Source organism: Crocodylus siamensis, chromosome 11, assembly GCF_052110815.1.
Source record: "Crocodylus siamensis isolate JL-2025a chromosome 11, ASM5211081v1, whole genome shotgun sequence".
Taxonomy (NCBI): domain Eukaryota; kingdom Metazoa; phylum Chordata; order Crocodylia; family Crocodylidae; genus Crocodylus; species Crocodylus siamensis.
This window is the reverse complement of record NC_143405.1, coordinates 28,324,996-28,340,158: the sequence shown is the minus strand read 5'-3', so window position 1 is coordinate 28,340,158 and position 15,163 is coordinate 28,324,996. Positions and strand designations below refer to the sequence as shown.

At 50.0% G+C, this 15,163-nt stretch overlaps 1 protein-coding gene across 1 annotated transcript in view; it reads left to right on the top strand.

Annotated features, from left to right (window-relative positions):
* Positions 1 to 2,954: 2,954 nt before the first annotated feature.
* The window catches only part of TWF2 (twinfilin actin binding protein 2), a 106,809-nt gene continuing 94,600 nt past the window's right edge, over positions 2,955 to 15,163 (top strand). The window contains exon 1 of the mRNA XM_090021338.1: positions 2,955 to 3,082. Coding sequence (XP_089877464.1) covers positions 3,058 to 3,082 — 25 coding nt within the window. The 5' untranslated portion in view covers positions 2,955 to 3,057. The remainder of the gene's footprint in view (positions 3,083 to 15,163) is intronic.

The following is a 15,163-nucleotide window of genomic DNA, read 5'->3' as shown; positions in this document are numbered from 1 at the left end:
GACCGACCCTTTACATCCTGCTTTGATTGCTCTAAAATGCACGAACCTCACCCTGGGCATCCTGTTTTACTTTTCCATTCTTTTGTCTCCTATATGACTGCAACCAGCTCTCTTTCTGCTCTCTTCCTCCTTTCCTTCTTTTCAGAAGAACTAAGCAAGCTTAAATTCTGGGTGGTCTTCCAATTCTCTACCTCCTTATCAAGGCTGCAGACTTAGATTTCTCCTCCTCTATTAAGGCCACAGATGTAACCCTTTCCTCCTCGACTAATGCAGCAGACCTAACTTTTTTGCTCCTTTACTAAAGCAGGAGACCTAACCCTTTCTTTCTCTACAATCCCTTGTAACTCTTGAATCTCCTTATGTAAGGCTTGGCTCACCTGCAGTAGACCCTGAATGAGTGCCACCCTTTTCTCTTCAACGGTTTTGGTTTGACTGCTGTAGCTAACAACTCCCAAGATTTGCAAAAGTTTAACCATGCATCAGGGCCAGCAAATTTCAGTGTTTGCCAAGGGTCCTTCTTATCAATTTTTAGCTCCTTCACAAAATGCTGCAATGCTTCAGGAATCAGCTGTGTGGGAGCGGCAACAGAATTGGGCATAATGCTTACTTTTATCAACTTGCCCAGAGCTAATCTGATCAAGAATTAGCTCTCTCTCTAACACCCTTGTGTGGATAGCTAAGACAGAATATAGGGTTCTAGGGTGCGGTCCTTGATTTCCCAACCCCTAGAGATTACCTTTGCCAACTGGCTATAGTTCCCAACTTGATACCATCAATCCGTCTCTGGCTCCTGGCTTGTCAATTGTTGCCTCTAGGATTCCTTTTACCAGAGACCCTCAAAGATTCACATGACCCCTCATCTGATTTGGTATCAAGTGAACTTTTAATAGTAACCCCTAGGCTTATTACCAGTATTCTTCCTTGCAATATGACCCGGCAAGCGGTTCCTTCAGGCATTACAGCAGCAATCTTCCGTGGTATCGACCTTGGATCCTCTGCTGGGTGTGTGGGATGTTAGTTTCTGGATTCCTCATTCTTCAAACAAGAAGTCTAAGGCTGCTCCTGTCTCCCCAGAGTGGCAACACAAAACACATGTTCCTTTTTTTGTCCATTACTTTTGTAACTTCTCTTATTCCAAATTGTCCAGTCCTCTGGCTGTGTGCCAAGCATTCTTTATGTGGTCCACCAATCCCCTGGCACTGTGCCAGCCACATTGCTTATAGGGAAACTGCTGTCCCTTGCTTGCCTAGTGCCAATCACAGCACTCACATCTCCCAGTGCCACAGAAGGTGCTCTGTTCAATTTTGTTGCTGGGAAGGCCTGGACTATGGCTAAAAGCCTTGCCCGCTACAACCTCCAGCTTTGAATCGATAAATGCCTCATGGCAGAGGATGCTTCGGAGCCTCGCCACCTCCTCCTGTAGTTCTTTTGCCTGTTCCCTGAAGGATGCTACCAGGAGGCTCTGCTCACGCTGCAGGCTCTCCCTGACCTGGCTGTCACTGGAAGGAACCTGGAAGCCGCAGTCCCCACAGTGCCAAATCTGGACCTGGGTGGAAGCATCGATTCCTGGGTGAGCGGTCCTCCCTGGCCAGAAGCCTCACAGGTGCTAGCAGAGGCAGTACTTTGTATGTAAAGGGTAATATGTGATATATAATCATCAGGGTTAGAAGTTACTGTAAGTCAGTGGATGAAGGCAGCCAGGGGAAGATCAACCAACAGTCTCATAGAAGTAGTTGGAAATAGAAACTGGCAGTGACAGAGCAGGAGTACGCATAAAGGAGATAAAAAGAAGTGAAAAGGCACCAGCTGTATAACCATATGGTGTTAGAAAAAAAATCAGCCCAGGAGTCTGCAGGGAGGCCAGCACTGAAGCAAGGCCAGTTAGCAGAACAGAGATGCCTCCTGGGAGATGCTAGCCACCTGCAGTCACAGGGAAGGCCTTATTAGAAAAGCATTCTTTCCAGGATGCTGAAATAATATCTGTGTAAAAAAGCTCCTGTGGGAGGAGGAAGTCAAGTCTTATGACCTTTGGCATAATTGGGTGCCTGAGCGCCCTGGTGGTAGCTGTGCATGGGGCAGTGCCATTAGTTGTGCTACCAGTGGCAGAGCAGCAGTTGGGCTGGCAGAACAGCTGCTGCTATTTTTGCACCCTCCCTCCCATGGCTGAGTGCTCAGGGCTAGCACCCCAATTCCACCCGCTCACCTCCCCTTCATTATGTTAGTGATTTCAGCGACATTTAATAAAGGTACAACCAGGAAAGGCTGCTTGGCACTTAAAATTAGAGGGTGTTTCAAAGGACCGTTTCTGATGAGGTTGATGTAGAGGAACCAAACCAGATGCTGGGGCAGGGGAGGTCTGAATATAACTGCAAGAGAAGCCCCAAACCAGTCCCAGTGCTGCAACGCGTCCCTATGACACAAAAAAGCCTTCCAGGTCTCTCAGGCCAGAGGTTATGTTGCTAACCAGCAGAGGAATGAACTTGAAGGGCCCCTTTGGGACGTGAGGGGGCCACGGAGAGAGGCGACACAACATCACTGAGGTCTGTTTGTAAGAGGGCTCGGGACTTTTTTTGTTTTTACAAGCCTTAATGCAGTGCAGACCTCTTCTAGTGCTGCTGGTAGAAGAACATCTGGGCTCTGCTAAAGGCTCAGCTAAGTATTTCTCCTAGTTTACTTTAGCTCCACAGCACAGGTTGCCGCCCGCGCCGAAATGCCAGGCAACACTAATACACTGGTAGCCTGGTTTAAGAAGGGCTCTCAAACGCTGGATTTGGGGTTGCTGCCCCACACCGCACGTGGGCTCGGATCAGACGCGGGCTCGTCGCCTAAGACTGGGACCTGCGTCGCTACCAGAGCGTCCCGGCGCCGGGACACGGGCTCAGGTCTGGCTGTCGCCACGTGCCCGCGGCGCGCCGCCTCAGTCCGGCCGGCGGGCGGGAGCCGCCGCAGCTGTCACGAGCAGCCTCCCCGCGCCCGCCCAGCGCCGGAACCCGGAAGTGCGGCTGCAGCCAGAGCCGCTTCCTGCCGGGACTGATCGCGGCGCGGCGCGGCGGAGCCATGACTCACCAGACCGGCATCCACGGTAAGGGCGGCGGGGCTGCTCGCGCGCCGCCTCGGGGCTCTCGGGGGCTGCCTTCCCGGGCTCGGGCCGTCGCCCGCCCGCTCCTGAGACTCCTTGCGGGGCAGCGGCTTCCCCAGCTGCCTCCGGCCCTGGGACGTGAGGCCGCGGGGGCGGCGGCGTCCTGTCGCTGCCCCTCAGCCGCCTCCTGGGAGCGGCTCCGCCTGGGGCACGGGGCGCCTGAAGCGTCTCGCCGAGGAGATGCTTGAGCCCGTCGGCGACGCCTCTGCCCGGCGGAGCTCGCCTGCTTCTGAGGGGTGCGGCGCAGCCCGCGCCTTTCCAGCGCCATGTATCTCGGTACAACCTCTGCTGGCACCTAGCTCTGCGCCGAGAGTTTGTGTGGCCCACGGAGCCCTCGTCCCTGCAGCCAGCTTCCTCTGCTGCTTATGTTGTAAGAGGGAGGACCCCATTTTCCTAGGGGCCCTGTGAACACGGAACAAGAAAGATGGCCCCTTGTGCCAAAACACTTGGAATCCAAGTGCCACCTGCATAGACGGTATTGGCATCCACTCACTTTTCTAGGGCAGGTAAGAACATTGGACTGGAAGGGGCCTTCTGAGCTACCCTGTCCTGTCCTTTGTGTTGGCAGGTAGTAGTTAACACACAGAATCCCCCAGAGCACCGCTTCAGGCTTCACGCACGCCTACAAAACACAGTTCTTGGGACACCAAGAGCATATCATACGTATCATATAAGAGCAGGGGCGACAGGACCACTGCCAGTGTCCTGCCTCTGCAACAGTAGGGAGGTAGTTGCTCTGCATGTGCTCAGAAGATAATGGAAAAGGACCTTGGTGCATACTGCAGAGGAAGGCAGAAAAAGCCTTTGGTTCAAGCCTATGGGCTGACCTTGGGCAAAAAACATTTTCCTGCTCTTAAATTTAGTGATTCACATGGCCCTGAGCAAAAGGGCTGTCAAATACACCAGTGCACCCCAGTGAAAAACCTACAGGCTTAGGTGTAGCCAACATACTAATGCTGCAGATGAAGGTGAAATGTCTGTTTCTACCCCATACTCCAAAAGCCAGTAGCATTCATGAAAGAAAACAGATTTCTTCCTGGTCCCAGCTGGAAACTAGCAAAGTCTTGAGGAATGACCAAACACTTTCCATACCACAATCGAACCTTAGGACTGCAAACACATGGCTCCACGTTATGTCAACTGATTCTAAGCCAGAACTGCATGTCCCATTGCACCATCCTTTCCATAAATGTGTCCAGTTCAGTTTTAAAGTGGTTCAGATTCCTTGTCCCCACTACTTTGATTGGAAGACCATTTGAAAATTTCACTCTTGATAGACATATACAATATCATTTCTGTTATAAAACTGAGAGACTTGCAGTGGCATCTCTCTTACAGGGTCCTGCAGACGTTGTACCTCTAGGATTTTCTTTTCTACATTATAGTGGGTAATATACAGAGTGGGCAACCTCTGTTGTAGAGCCTGTAGGCCAGGAGCAGGCAATTATTTTGACTAAAGGGCCGCTTACCCGGTTTTGTCAGGCTGTCGAGGGCCGCGTGGGTAACCCCACCCCCTGGTCACCATCTTGGGACCAGTGTCCCAATGTCTTGGGACCAGTGTCCCAGGGCCAGCACCAGCAGGGCCCAGAGCGGGGCGCAGGCTGGCTGGGGTCTGTGGAGCCGGGCTGGGCTGCACAAAGAGGAAGAGGGAGCTGGCCCAGCTCCATAGAGCCTCTGCCAACTGGGACCCCTGTACTCCTGGGCCCTGCCAGCGCTGGCCCTGGGAAACTGGTATGGGCCCCACACCTGCTCACTCCCAGTGCCCCCCTCAGCACGCAGCCCTGACCCCCTGCTCGCCGGCAGGAAACGAGCTGGTGCTGAATGTGGGGAAGTGGCCCCTCCTCTGCCCCATGGCTCGTGCTTCCTGCTGCAGCAGCTCACAGCCCACGTGGGGCTGTCCTGAGGAAGCACAGGCAGCTCCACATGATTGCAAGTGGCTGCAGTATGGGGCGCCATCCATGGGGCGGGGGCAGGGCTGCTTTTCCCCCCTGCACCAGCAGCAGCTTGTAACCTGCCCCTGCTACCAGCCTGGGCCCTGCACCAGCTCTGGGGACCCTTGCTGGGGTTGTGCTGTGGCAGCAGCAACTGTTTGGCACGGAGGAAAGTGGTCCCCCTTCTTGCTGCACTGGGCAGTGTTTGCTGCTGCTGTTTTGCCCAGTGCGGCACAGCCCCACTGGGCAAGCCTGAAGCTACCGCGGCACAGCTGACAGTGGGGGGCGGGTTACAAGCTGGTGCTGAGCGTGGGGAAAAGCAGCCCCTCTCCCGCCCCGTGGCCAAAGCCCTGTGCTGCAGCCACTCACAGCCCGCATGGGGCTGCTTGTGCCTGCTCAGGATAGCCCGGTGCGGCAGGGAGTGCCGGCCACGGGGCAGGGGAGGAGCCGCTTTTCCCCCACACAGCACTAGCTTGTTCCCTGCCTGCAGTCCTCCCCTGCCCTTTTCCCCCCTCCCCACCCTTACCTGAGTTTCCTGTGCCAGTGCAGCTGAGGAGCCACATGGTCCCAGGCCAGAAGCCCCAGGACAGGCTTCTGGTTGGGTTGGGTGGGGCTGGATGGGCCCAGTTGCAGGAGCCCACCAGGGCTTCCCCTGTATCCTACTGCCTCTGATTCCTGTCATCTTTGACAGGAACCAAGTACAGATAAATATTTAATTTTCTAAATTTTTTTAGGGGTCCTGTGGGCTGGATAGAATGGCCTAGCGGGCCAGATATGGCCTGCGGGCCTTATTTTGCCCACCCCTGCTGTAGGCATTCTGTATCTACTAGGATGCTATACAAAATACAGTTGTTTTCTGCAGATTTCTTGCACTATTGTTTTTCTGCTCAGTAACACGTTCATTAGTAAGTTTGTCAATCTGAAATATTTTTAGCTTTTCCTCTTAAGCTCTATTATCTCATAATAATATGTTTAGCTCTGCAGTGTGAATCATAATTTCAGGAACTAGAAGTGCACCAATACATTGGTCCCATATTGTATCAGCACCAATATAAGGAAAATTGACATTATTGGCAGTTGACTTTTTTTGGCTGATGTGGCTGATAGTGTGGCTGATAAATGCCTTGTGCACGCGCGCAGCTGCAGCACGCAGGTGGTGGCCAGGAGCGCAGCTTGGCAGCATGGAGAGCAGCATCGGGCAAGTAAGTCTGTTGTGGCGGAAGGAGCAGGGGGAGGGAAGGGGCTTGGGCAGGGCAGGGCAGATTGACTCCCCTATGGTGAGGGAGGGAGTAGGCTGAGGCAAGTGCTGCACAGCCAGGGTAGGGCGGTGCACAGAAGGGAGCCAACGGTGCACAGAAGGGAGCCACGCAGCTCGTCCAGGGGACATGGGAGGTGGGGAGTGGCAGCTCCGTCTGCTGCATGCACCACCCCCCGCACGTCCTCCTGGGGCACACGCAACGGCGGGCGGCTGCTGTGGGCTGGGGCCGGGGCTGTGCTGAGCTCTTCCTGGCAGAAGGGTTGAGCCAGGGCTGCACTTATGGCGGGTGGCGGCAGTGCTGGGAGTGGGGGGCAACAGGGGGAGGGCTACAGCCACCCCAGAATTCACCATAGACCCTCTCCCAGCACTGCTGCCACCCACCCCAAGTGCCGCATGGCCCAGTCCCCCTGCTGGGAAGAGCCCAGTGCCAGCCTTAGCCCACAGCAGCAGCCCGCTCTTGCCCAACGCATAGATCCAGGGAACACATGTCCCCATGTGTGCTCCTGGGGTGCATGTAGCAGCAGGAGCTACCCCCTGGAAAAGGTGTGGCTTTGTCCTGTTCCCCATCCCAGCTGGGCAGCACCTGCCTCAGCCCCATTCCCTCCCTCACCTTGGGGGCCCTTCTCCCTCCCCCCCATGCCCTTTCTCTCACCCATTCCCCCACAACAGACTTACCAGCTGGATGCTGCTCTCCAAGCTGCCTGGCTGCCTGGCAATCAGATTGGGATCAGTCCATATAGCTTGTCAAAAATCAGCCACTGGTGTTGGCCCAAAAAATCTCTATTGGTGCAGCCCTATCAGGAACCTTTTCCCGTTCTGCAAAGAAGGCATCTGGTTGCTTGCTTTTTTTCTCTTTCTTTTCCAGAAATTTCAATGATATCAACTTCATCTTTACTTAGGTTTTGGTTCAACTATGTGCTGACTGTTTCTGTGGAAGTTAAGGTACAGGATTAGGGTAATCCATGTAAAGGTGCCAGCGAATAAAAAAAAAGGAGTTGAAATTTGAAGGCAGCCATGGCAAAATCTCCCATCTGTTTCATTGATTTGCTATTTTTACCACCTTGCAAAGAAACTTCAGGAAACAGAAAGGAACCCTTGGTACCCAATCCAGGCATAATGTTGTTTCCTTCTCCTTTGTTACTCAAAATGGCATGCAGTACTGTCAATAAGATCCTGTAAAGCTCTGTTAACAGGTAACCCTGTGCACATTTCTGGGATGAAATACTGAAATTAGCTATTGACAGGTATAAATACCAAAGAGGGGAAGCAAGTGGGTAGCAAAGGCATCCACTTCCTAGACCTGATCATTATATTTCATATACTATCCTTTACATTGGGGTGGGAAAAATATGGTCCGTGGGCTGAATCTTGCCCGCTAGTCACTTTAATTCAACCCACAGCACCTGCCAATGAATTGTACCCTGCCCAGCCCTTCTGCACATGAGAGTGGGAGGGAGGTGCCTACACCCACCCCAACATACTCTATCATGCCTTGCCTCCACCCTCATGGGCAGAAGCCCTGGCCCCACTAGCACCAGGTGGGGCTGTTGCTGCAGGCTTCCTCAGCGTCCCACTTCCTCCAGACAAATAGGGAAGTGAGGGGTAGGGGCAGGGCTCTAGCTGGGCAGGAGTGTGGATTGTAGGGCTAGGTCTGGCAGCAGTGCAGAGCCTGTGCTCAAGGGGGTGGCATCAGTGTGAAGTGAAGCTGGTAGGGTGTGAGTGTGAGGGAGGGTGTGGGAGGATATGTGGGCCCTCCCATACTCTCCCCATGGCACGCAGCAGGGGCGGCAGCAGCAATGAGGCAGGGGGTTTGCTTGATGCTGGTGCCTTGCTTTGGTCAGTGCTGTGCATTGCAGCGAGGAGTGCAGCCCTTGCTGGGCAATCTCTATTGCCCCCACACTCATCTGGCACAGGAGGGAAGCCCCAGGCACTGGAACCTGGGGCCAGGGCAGGGAAGGCAGCTATCTCAAGTGCCTGGGGCTTCCGTCCCATGTGGGAATGCAATAGAGGCTGCCCAGCGGGGGGATGCGTTTCTCGCTGCCATGTGCAGCGCCGGTTGGAGCTGGGCATTAATGCCCTAAGTGCCTGCTGCTCTGCCATTGGGGGGGGCGGTCCCCCACACCATCCCACCCTTCCTTACACTGCACAAATGCCACATACCCACACCACAGTGTTGCCTGAGTTGACTGCAGGAGAGGACACACACCTGCACCTGACAAATGCCACACAGCATCCCAACATACCCTGTGACCACCCACAAACAGCCACACCCCATTTCACACACACATCATGCACACGCACTCTCATCATGCTGCAAACCTACACATACCTCAGCATACACCCCCCATTATACATGCACACTCCCCCATCATACCCATACCCACCTACCCCATCACACACACACACACACACACACACACACCATTATACCCCCCCCCCCAAAACTCCGACCCCATCTCACACATATACACCCACACACCTCATCATAAATCCACCCAGCCCATCACAGGTATGACTGCTGCCTCCTGAGTCAGGGGGGCCCTTGCCCCCCCCCCCGTGGACAGTCAGTGACCCCTGCAGCCAATCCTGCCAACCCACAACTGGCAGCAGCGCGCTGCTGGCAGTTCGGGGTCAGTGGGATCGGCTGTGAGGGGACTGTTTTTCCTGGTGCACTCCCCAGCCAGCGCTCTCAGGGAGGGCACCAGCACTCTTGCGTGCCCCCCCGCCCAGGAACGCAGCTGTCGGGGGGTGCACGTGCACTCCCATGCACCCCCTATGTGTTGCCACTGCACCCCATCATACCCACATGCACACAGCCACCCACCCCATCACACACACCATCATGCGTGCACACATACCCACCCACACTGTCATGCATCCACACACATCCTATCATACCTGCATACACACCCAACCACACAGGCACACCCCATCATGCACACACCCACCTGTCCCATCATACGCACATACCCTGCCCAACATATACTCATACACCCCCATATTACTCCATCACACATGCATGCACACGCACGTGCACATACCCATCACACATGCGCACCCACACACGGTTCTCATCATGCACACGCACACCCCATTGTGCACCCACCCACTGCACATGCACACACATGCACCTACGCTATCACGCACCCACCCCATCACACACCCCATGTTGCACACATACCTAGCCCGTCATGCACTCCCTGTTGTACTGCTATCACACACTCACTCTCACACCCCACTGCACACACTATAAAAGACTAAGAATTTGAGTTATGTAATCACCTCATATACGGTACAAAAACACAAATCATGACTTTCATTTAATAAATTTAAAACATGTTATAGTAGGTGTTTGACTTTAGTGTATGATTTGTTTTTTTCTGATTCAAAGATGGCAGACCCTCAGCCCCACTCCCACTTCCTCCCTCATGGTGGGGACCTCAGTTCTCCCCTTCCTCTACCCATACCCCATCATGCACACCCTCCATCACACACTCACACACACACACATATCATGTATATATCCACACCCACCCCCATCATGCACACACATGCACCCTTCATCATGCACACACATACCAGAGGTGCCCGATATATTGGTCCAATATTGGACTGGCACCAGTATAAACAAAATTGATTGTATTGGAAATCGGCCTGATGTGGCCAATTAATTTAGCTGATGAATGCCCGTGCATGCCTGCAGCCACAGCGCAGCATGCAAACAGCAAGGAGTGCAGCTTGGAGAGCTGGATGCAGCTGGCAAGTCTGATGTGGTAGATAGGGAGGGCAGAGGGTATCGAGAACGGGGCAGATCAACTCCCCCTGTGGTGAGGAAGGGAGTGGGGCAAGGGTGGGGGCAGGTGCTGCCCAACCAGGGCAAGCATATACCTCTCTCTCTCTCTCTCACACCCCCCCATCATACTTGCATGTGTGCACACCTCATTGCACGCATGCACACCCTCCCCATCATATACCCCCATCATGCACACATCCCCATCACATGCTCTCACTGCCATATAACGTGCCCACCCCATCACATCCCCATCACACGCATACATGCACACGCACTTCCCATCACATACACCCGCACTCATTGCACACTCCCATATGCGCACCCTATCTCATTGTGTGCATGCACACCCCATCATGTGCAATTGCGCATGCACACTCACCCACTATAAAAGACTTAAGAATTTAGTTTTGAGTTATTATGCAATTACCTCATATACAGTACAAAAACACAAACCATGACAAAAATATTCTTTATAATAAATTTAAAACATATTGTAGTAGGTGTTTGACTTCAGTGTATGATTTGTTTTTTTCTGATTCGAAGATAGCAATCCCTGTCTCAGCCCCACTCCCACTCCTACTTCCTCCGTCACGGTGGGGACCTCAATTCAACCCCCCCACACCCCTTTCCCCACAACAGACTTACCAGCAGGACTTGGCTGCTCCACACAGCCAGGCTGCATTCTTGCCCACCTGCATGCTCTGCATTTATCGGACACATTATTGGCCACATCAGACAAAAAAAGCCAATTGTTGATACTCAGTTTTCCTCATATCGGTGCCAATCTGATATGGGACTGGTCCACCTCTATTTGTATTCCTTCATTTAGAGGATTTAAAAAAAATAGTCAAAATATAATTCCCTAAATTATAATTTGGCCATTCTGTTAGAACGAATAGCTCTTCTCTGTCCCTTTCTTCCCCCCTTCCCACCCTCCCCCCAAAAAAGTGATTAGATTTTTAGCAATTGGAGCAGTGAAGGCACAGGCTTTCTGTCTTCCTTCTAGTATTCCAATATTGAGTACATTGCTCTAGGGCCCTCGTGAAGTTATTAACTGAAGCAAAGTTTGTCATGTACTGACTTGTCCATTTAAGCTTCAAGAAAAATCTAAGTCCTGACTATGAGTGGACAGCAAAGGACAAGCTGTTGCCAGAAACCATTTTTTTTTTTTTACTAATATCATCCGCCTCCAAAGATGTTTTTAAAGGTCTTCTGTTATATGTAGGAAGTCATTTCAGGAAAGTTGGGAAAGCTGACATATAATTGGGAAGAAGCTAGATGAAATGATAATTGTACTTAAATTTCAGAGTGCAGCCTGTATATTGTTTTTTCTACCTGGTAACTAAGGTACAAGATTAATTAAGACATAAAATGATGCATAATTTATGTAGCACAATCAATATGCGAGCATAGCTGTTGGGTAAGATGACCTCAGAAGCTGCATCTCTGTCTTCTTAGGGCAAAGCAAGATCGATCTCTTCAGCATTATGTCCAGTTTGATTTTGATGAATTAAGTAGTGCTATTTTCCTCCAGTACCCTGTGAAGGCTGTTGAGCAGTGTAATAGATGTCAGTGTTATGGAATGGTTTCCTGATATCAAACACCTTGGTGTAATTCCTTCTCTAAATGTGTTGAATTTATAGTTGCTAGTACTTAGAGGCTCAGCCATTTTCTTTGTGATCAAATTCTTGTGGTACTCAGGGACACAAAGCCACGAACTGCCTGTTAACGTAAAAGGGGAGATAGGACTCTGTGGCATCTGTTCTTATGCCTCTGCTGATACTCCCAACCATGTTGTGAATTTTGAGATATAAATACTGCTAACTGAACTGAAAGCCAAAGCCAGTAACAACAGCCATCAGACAACAATGACTTTCAGTCTTGAAGACTGAACCTGAACTAATGACTTGAGAAGGGGAAGGCTTCCATTTCCTGACCTTATATACTGTCCTCAGTCTTGCCCGCATATTGTGGATGTGAAACACCAATGTAAGGTATTTTGGTATGTCACAAAAATAAAGACGGGTACAAGATTAGATTATGCCTAAATTCTCTTCTTCCTTACCCCCTGCTCAGTTCTCTATGAACTATATTCATTCTTCACTGGATAAAATAGGCTAATTAAAAAATTAACAAAACTTATTTTCCTCTTCCCTGGGATTGGTGGAGTGGGCCCGGGGCACTGCTGGGGAATGGCACATAGCATTACTTTGTATGGTCAGCTGTGAACCTGGCTGGGCACCTCCAGGGCAATGCCAAATATTACTTCTTATTTTCTTTTCTTTCCTATTAGGCCTTGGACATATTCTTTTTTGTAGTGCTGTAAAAATAAAGCACTATGAGGTAGGCACATGTGTATAGACTCCTAGCTAGAGTGCTACAAATTCACTTTCATTTCATGTCACTTGCTGTGGAGGAAGGGGAGGTGAGTGCAGGGGGAGGACTGAGAAGTACTGTTCTCCTCACCTCTCCCCCACCTGCTGTCTGCCTGCTCTGCTGAACTGCTGTGCTACAAAACCACAAAGAACTTCTTGTTCAAGCAAGAACTTTTTTTGTAGGAGATCCAGCATATTGTATGCCTGTAAGGACACGTATAGCACTACAAAAGCAACATGTCTCTAAGACCTTACATATTCTTTTCTTGTAACTTCCAAGTTAAAGGGGAAGGAAGCTCAAATTTCTGTCCAAGTAATTGCAGATCAGCACTTTGTTGAAAGAGGAAGTTGCCATGAAAGTCTGGCTTCACCAAGTTTTATGACACCCAGTCAGGATTCCATTAACACTTATGATGTGGCTGCCTTTTTATAGTTTCACATGCTCTGGGGAAAGGTAAACTAGTTTTAAAAGTACTGAAATAAATTTAAGATCTGGAAGGACTATCTGGAGGTGCTAATCCAGGAATCTTAGCTCATCTGACATAACTTCTGCATATGTACTGAACCATGTTCGGTTAGGACTAGGTTAGAATCTTTTGCAACTAACAAATCTTCAGTGATATTCTGAGGTAATCTTGTAGTATGACTTCATAAATGAATCATACGGATGCAGATAGGGTAGTCGAGTGCAAAGGGTTTAGAAATCCATTCCTTCATAGTAGGCTAGAGCAGCATTTCTCAAGCTGTGGGTCACAACTCAAAAGTGGGTCACAAGAATATATAACAGGGATGTGAACAAACTTTAAAAATGGATTCCCTTTTAAAGGAGAAAAATGTGGGAAACCAGGGCTTTTCTCTTGCAGGCTGGCAGTTCCAGCCTGTGAGGGGCTGGTTGGGGGCCCCCATGACCTGCGCACACACCTCCTGCATCACACACTGGGGACCTGGGGTCAGGGGGTGGGGAGCAGTGGGTCAGGACTGGCCATTGATGTTTACAAATGGGTCCTGGTACAAACAAGGTTGAGAACCACTGTGCTAGAGCACCAAGTGCCATTTCAACCCAAATACCCTTCTCTCTGTTCTGAGAACAGTAAATGGTTGAGTCACAACCAGGGAATTGAACATGTTTATCCATTTATACTTCCTATTACTGCCTCCAGCAAGTAGTAACTTCCTTTTTAAAAATGATTTTACTTACTGAATGCCTGAGAGACAGAACTTGGGCTGTGGCAGTACTTCTGGGTTTTGGACCTTTGTGTCCTATTCTTCTTCCTGGAGATTTTCTACCAGAGTCCATACCCATACCTATATTGGATTAGATCAGTTGGAGAGAGTCAATCTGCTAATTGCTGGTAATGCCATTGGAACTTTTACCTTGTTTTCTGTTGTGATTTTGGATCACTCTGTTTCTCCTCTGTGTTCTGCTGTACTGAAAGATGAAAAATATGAAGGGTGAGTTGTAAGTCTCGAACACTGGGAAAATTCTTCTCAGTTATACCAGTCTCTCTCTGTGCCATGATCTCTTGTCTGAGGATTCATCAACAAGGGATTCAGATGCATTTCTTTATTTATTGATGGGCTTGAGCTGGGTACAGTCAGGCATAGATTAAGCTTTTTGCGCATCTTGATGATTTGCTCAGGTTTATAGGCACAACTGATTCGGTACATGCTAGATCTGAGCAGAGCAAAAAACATAAATGATGGGGATATACTTTCTTTATCATAGGTAAAGCTTTTCAGAGCCTCTGTATGCTGATTCAGCCTGACTGATACTTGCAGGTTGATACTAGGAGACTAACTAAATCAGAGATGCATAATATAAGCTTCTGTAAGTAGCATACTTATTTCATCAGATGCATTGTCAGCTGTGACAAAGGTATTTGTTGCCAAGATGGCCCAAAATAAATAATAAAAGATATCTTGTTACAAGATTAGGAGAAACCATCAGACTTTGTAAATACATCTTATGGAAATTCCAGGTGTCACATTAGAAGGAAGTGAATATTAAATACAAAATTAACAAGGCAGTCAGTTGAAAGTAAAGCACCATACTGCATGACTGGGGTCATTTGAAATTTTCATTGCTGACTTTTTCAAGAAATAAGACCATGATGTCTCAAACTGGATGTCCTTACCCATAGTTTCATGAAGCACTACTGCATAAGATTTGTCCTCTCTAAATGATCTCTTGTGAATGGGAACCTGATAGTCATTGAAGTGATGCTAGTTCTTTTGTCAGGGTAGAAAATACATGCAGAAATTTAAAGTGAAGTCAAGGGTTTGAGTTCACATAAAGCATTAAAACTCTATCTTTTATTGAAATGAAGAACAGGAAGAACTAGCATACTGGGTCAGACTAATGGTCCATCTAGCCCAGTAGCCTTTTTCACCAGTGGCGTAAGTAGATACTCTAGAGGGAGAGCATTGAACTGGTGTATCTAGAACAGGGTATCAAATTTATCTTGTGCCTTGTGCCAGGTCTGGACTGCTCAGTTCTTTGTGGGCTGAATCTAGTCCAAGGCACAAGGAAGCGGCTGTGGCAGCTCCAGCTCTGACTCGGAGCTTGCAGCAGTAGCGGTATCAGCTCTGGCTCTGACCTGGGTTAGGCAGCAGGGCTCCAGCCCTGTCGTGTGCTCTGACTTGGAGTCAGAGTTGCTGCTAGTGCCA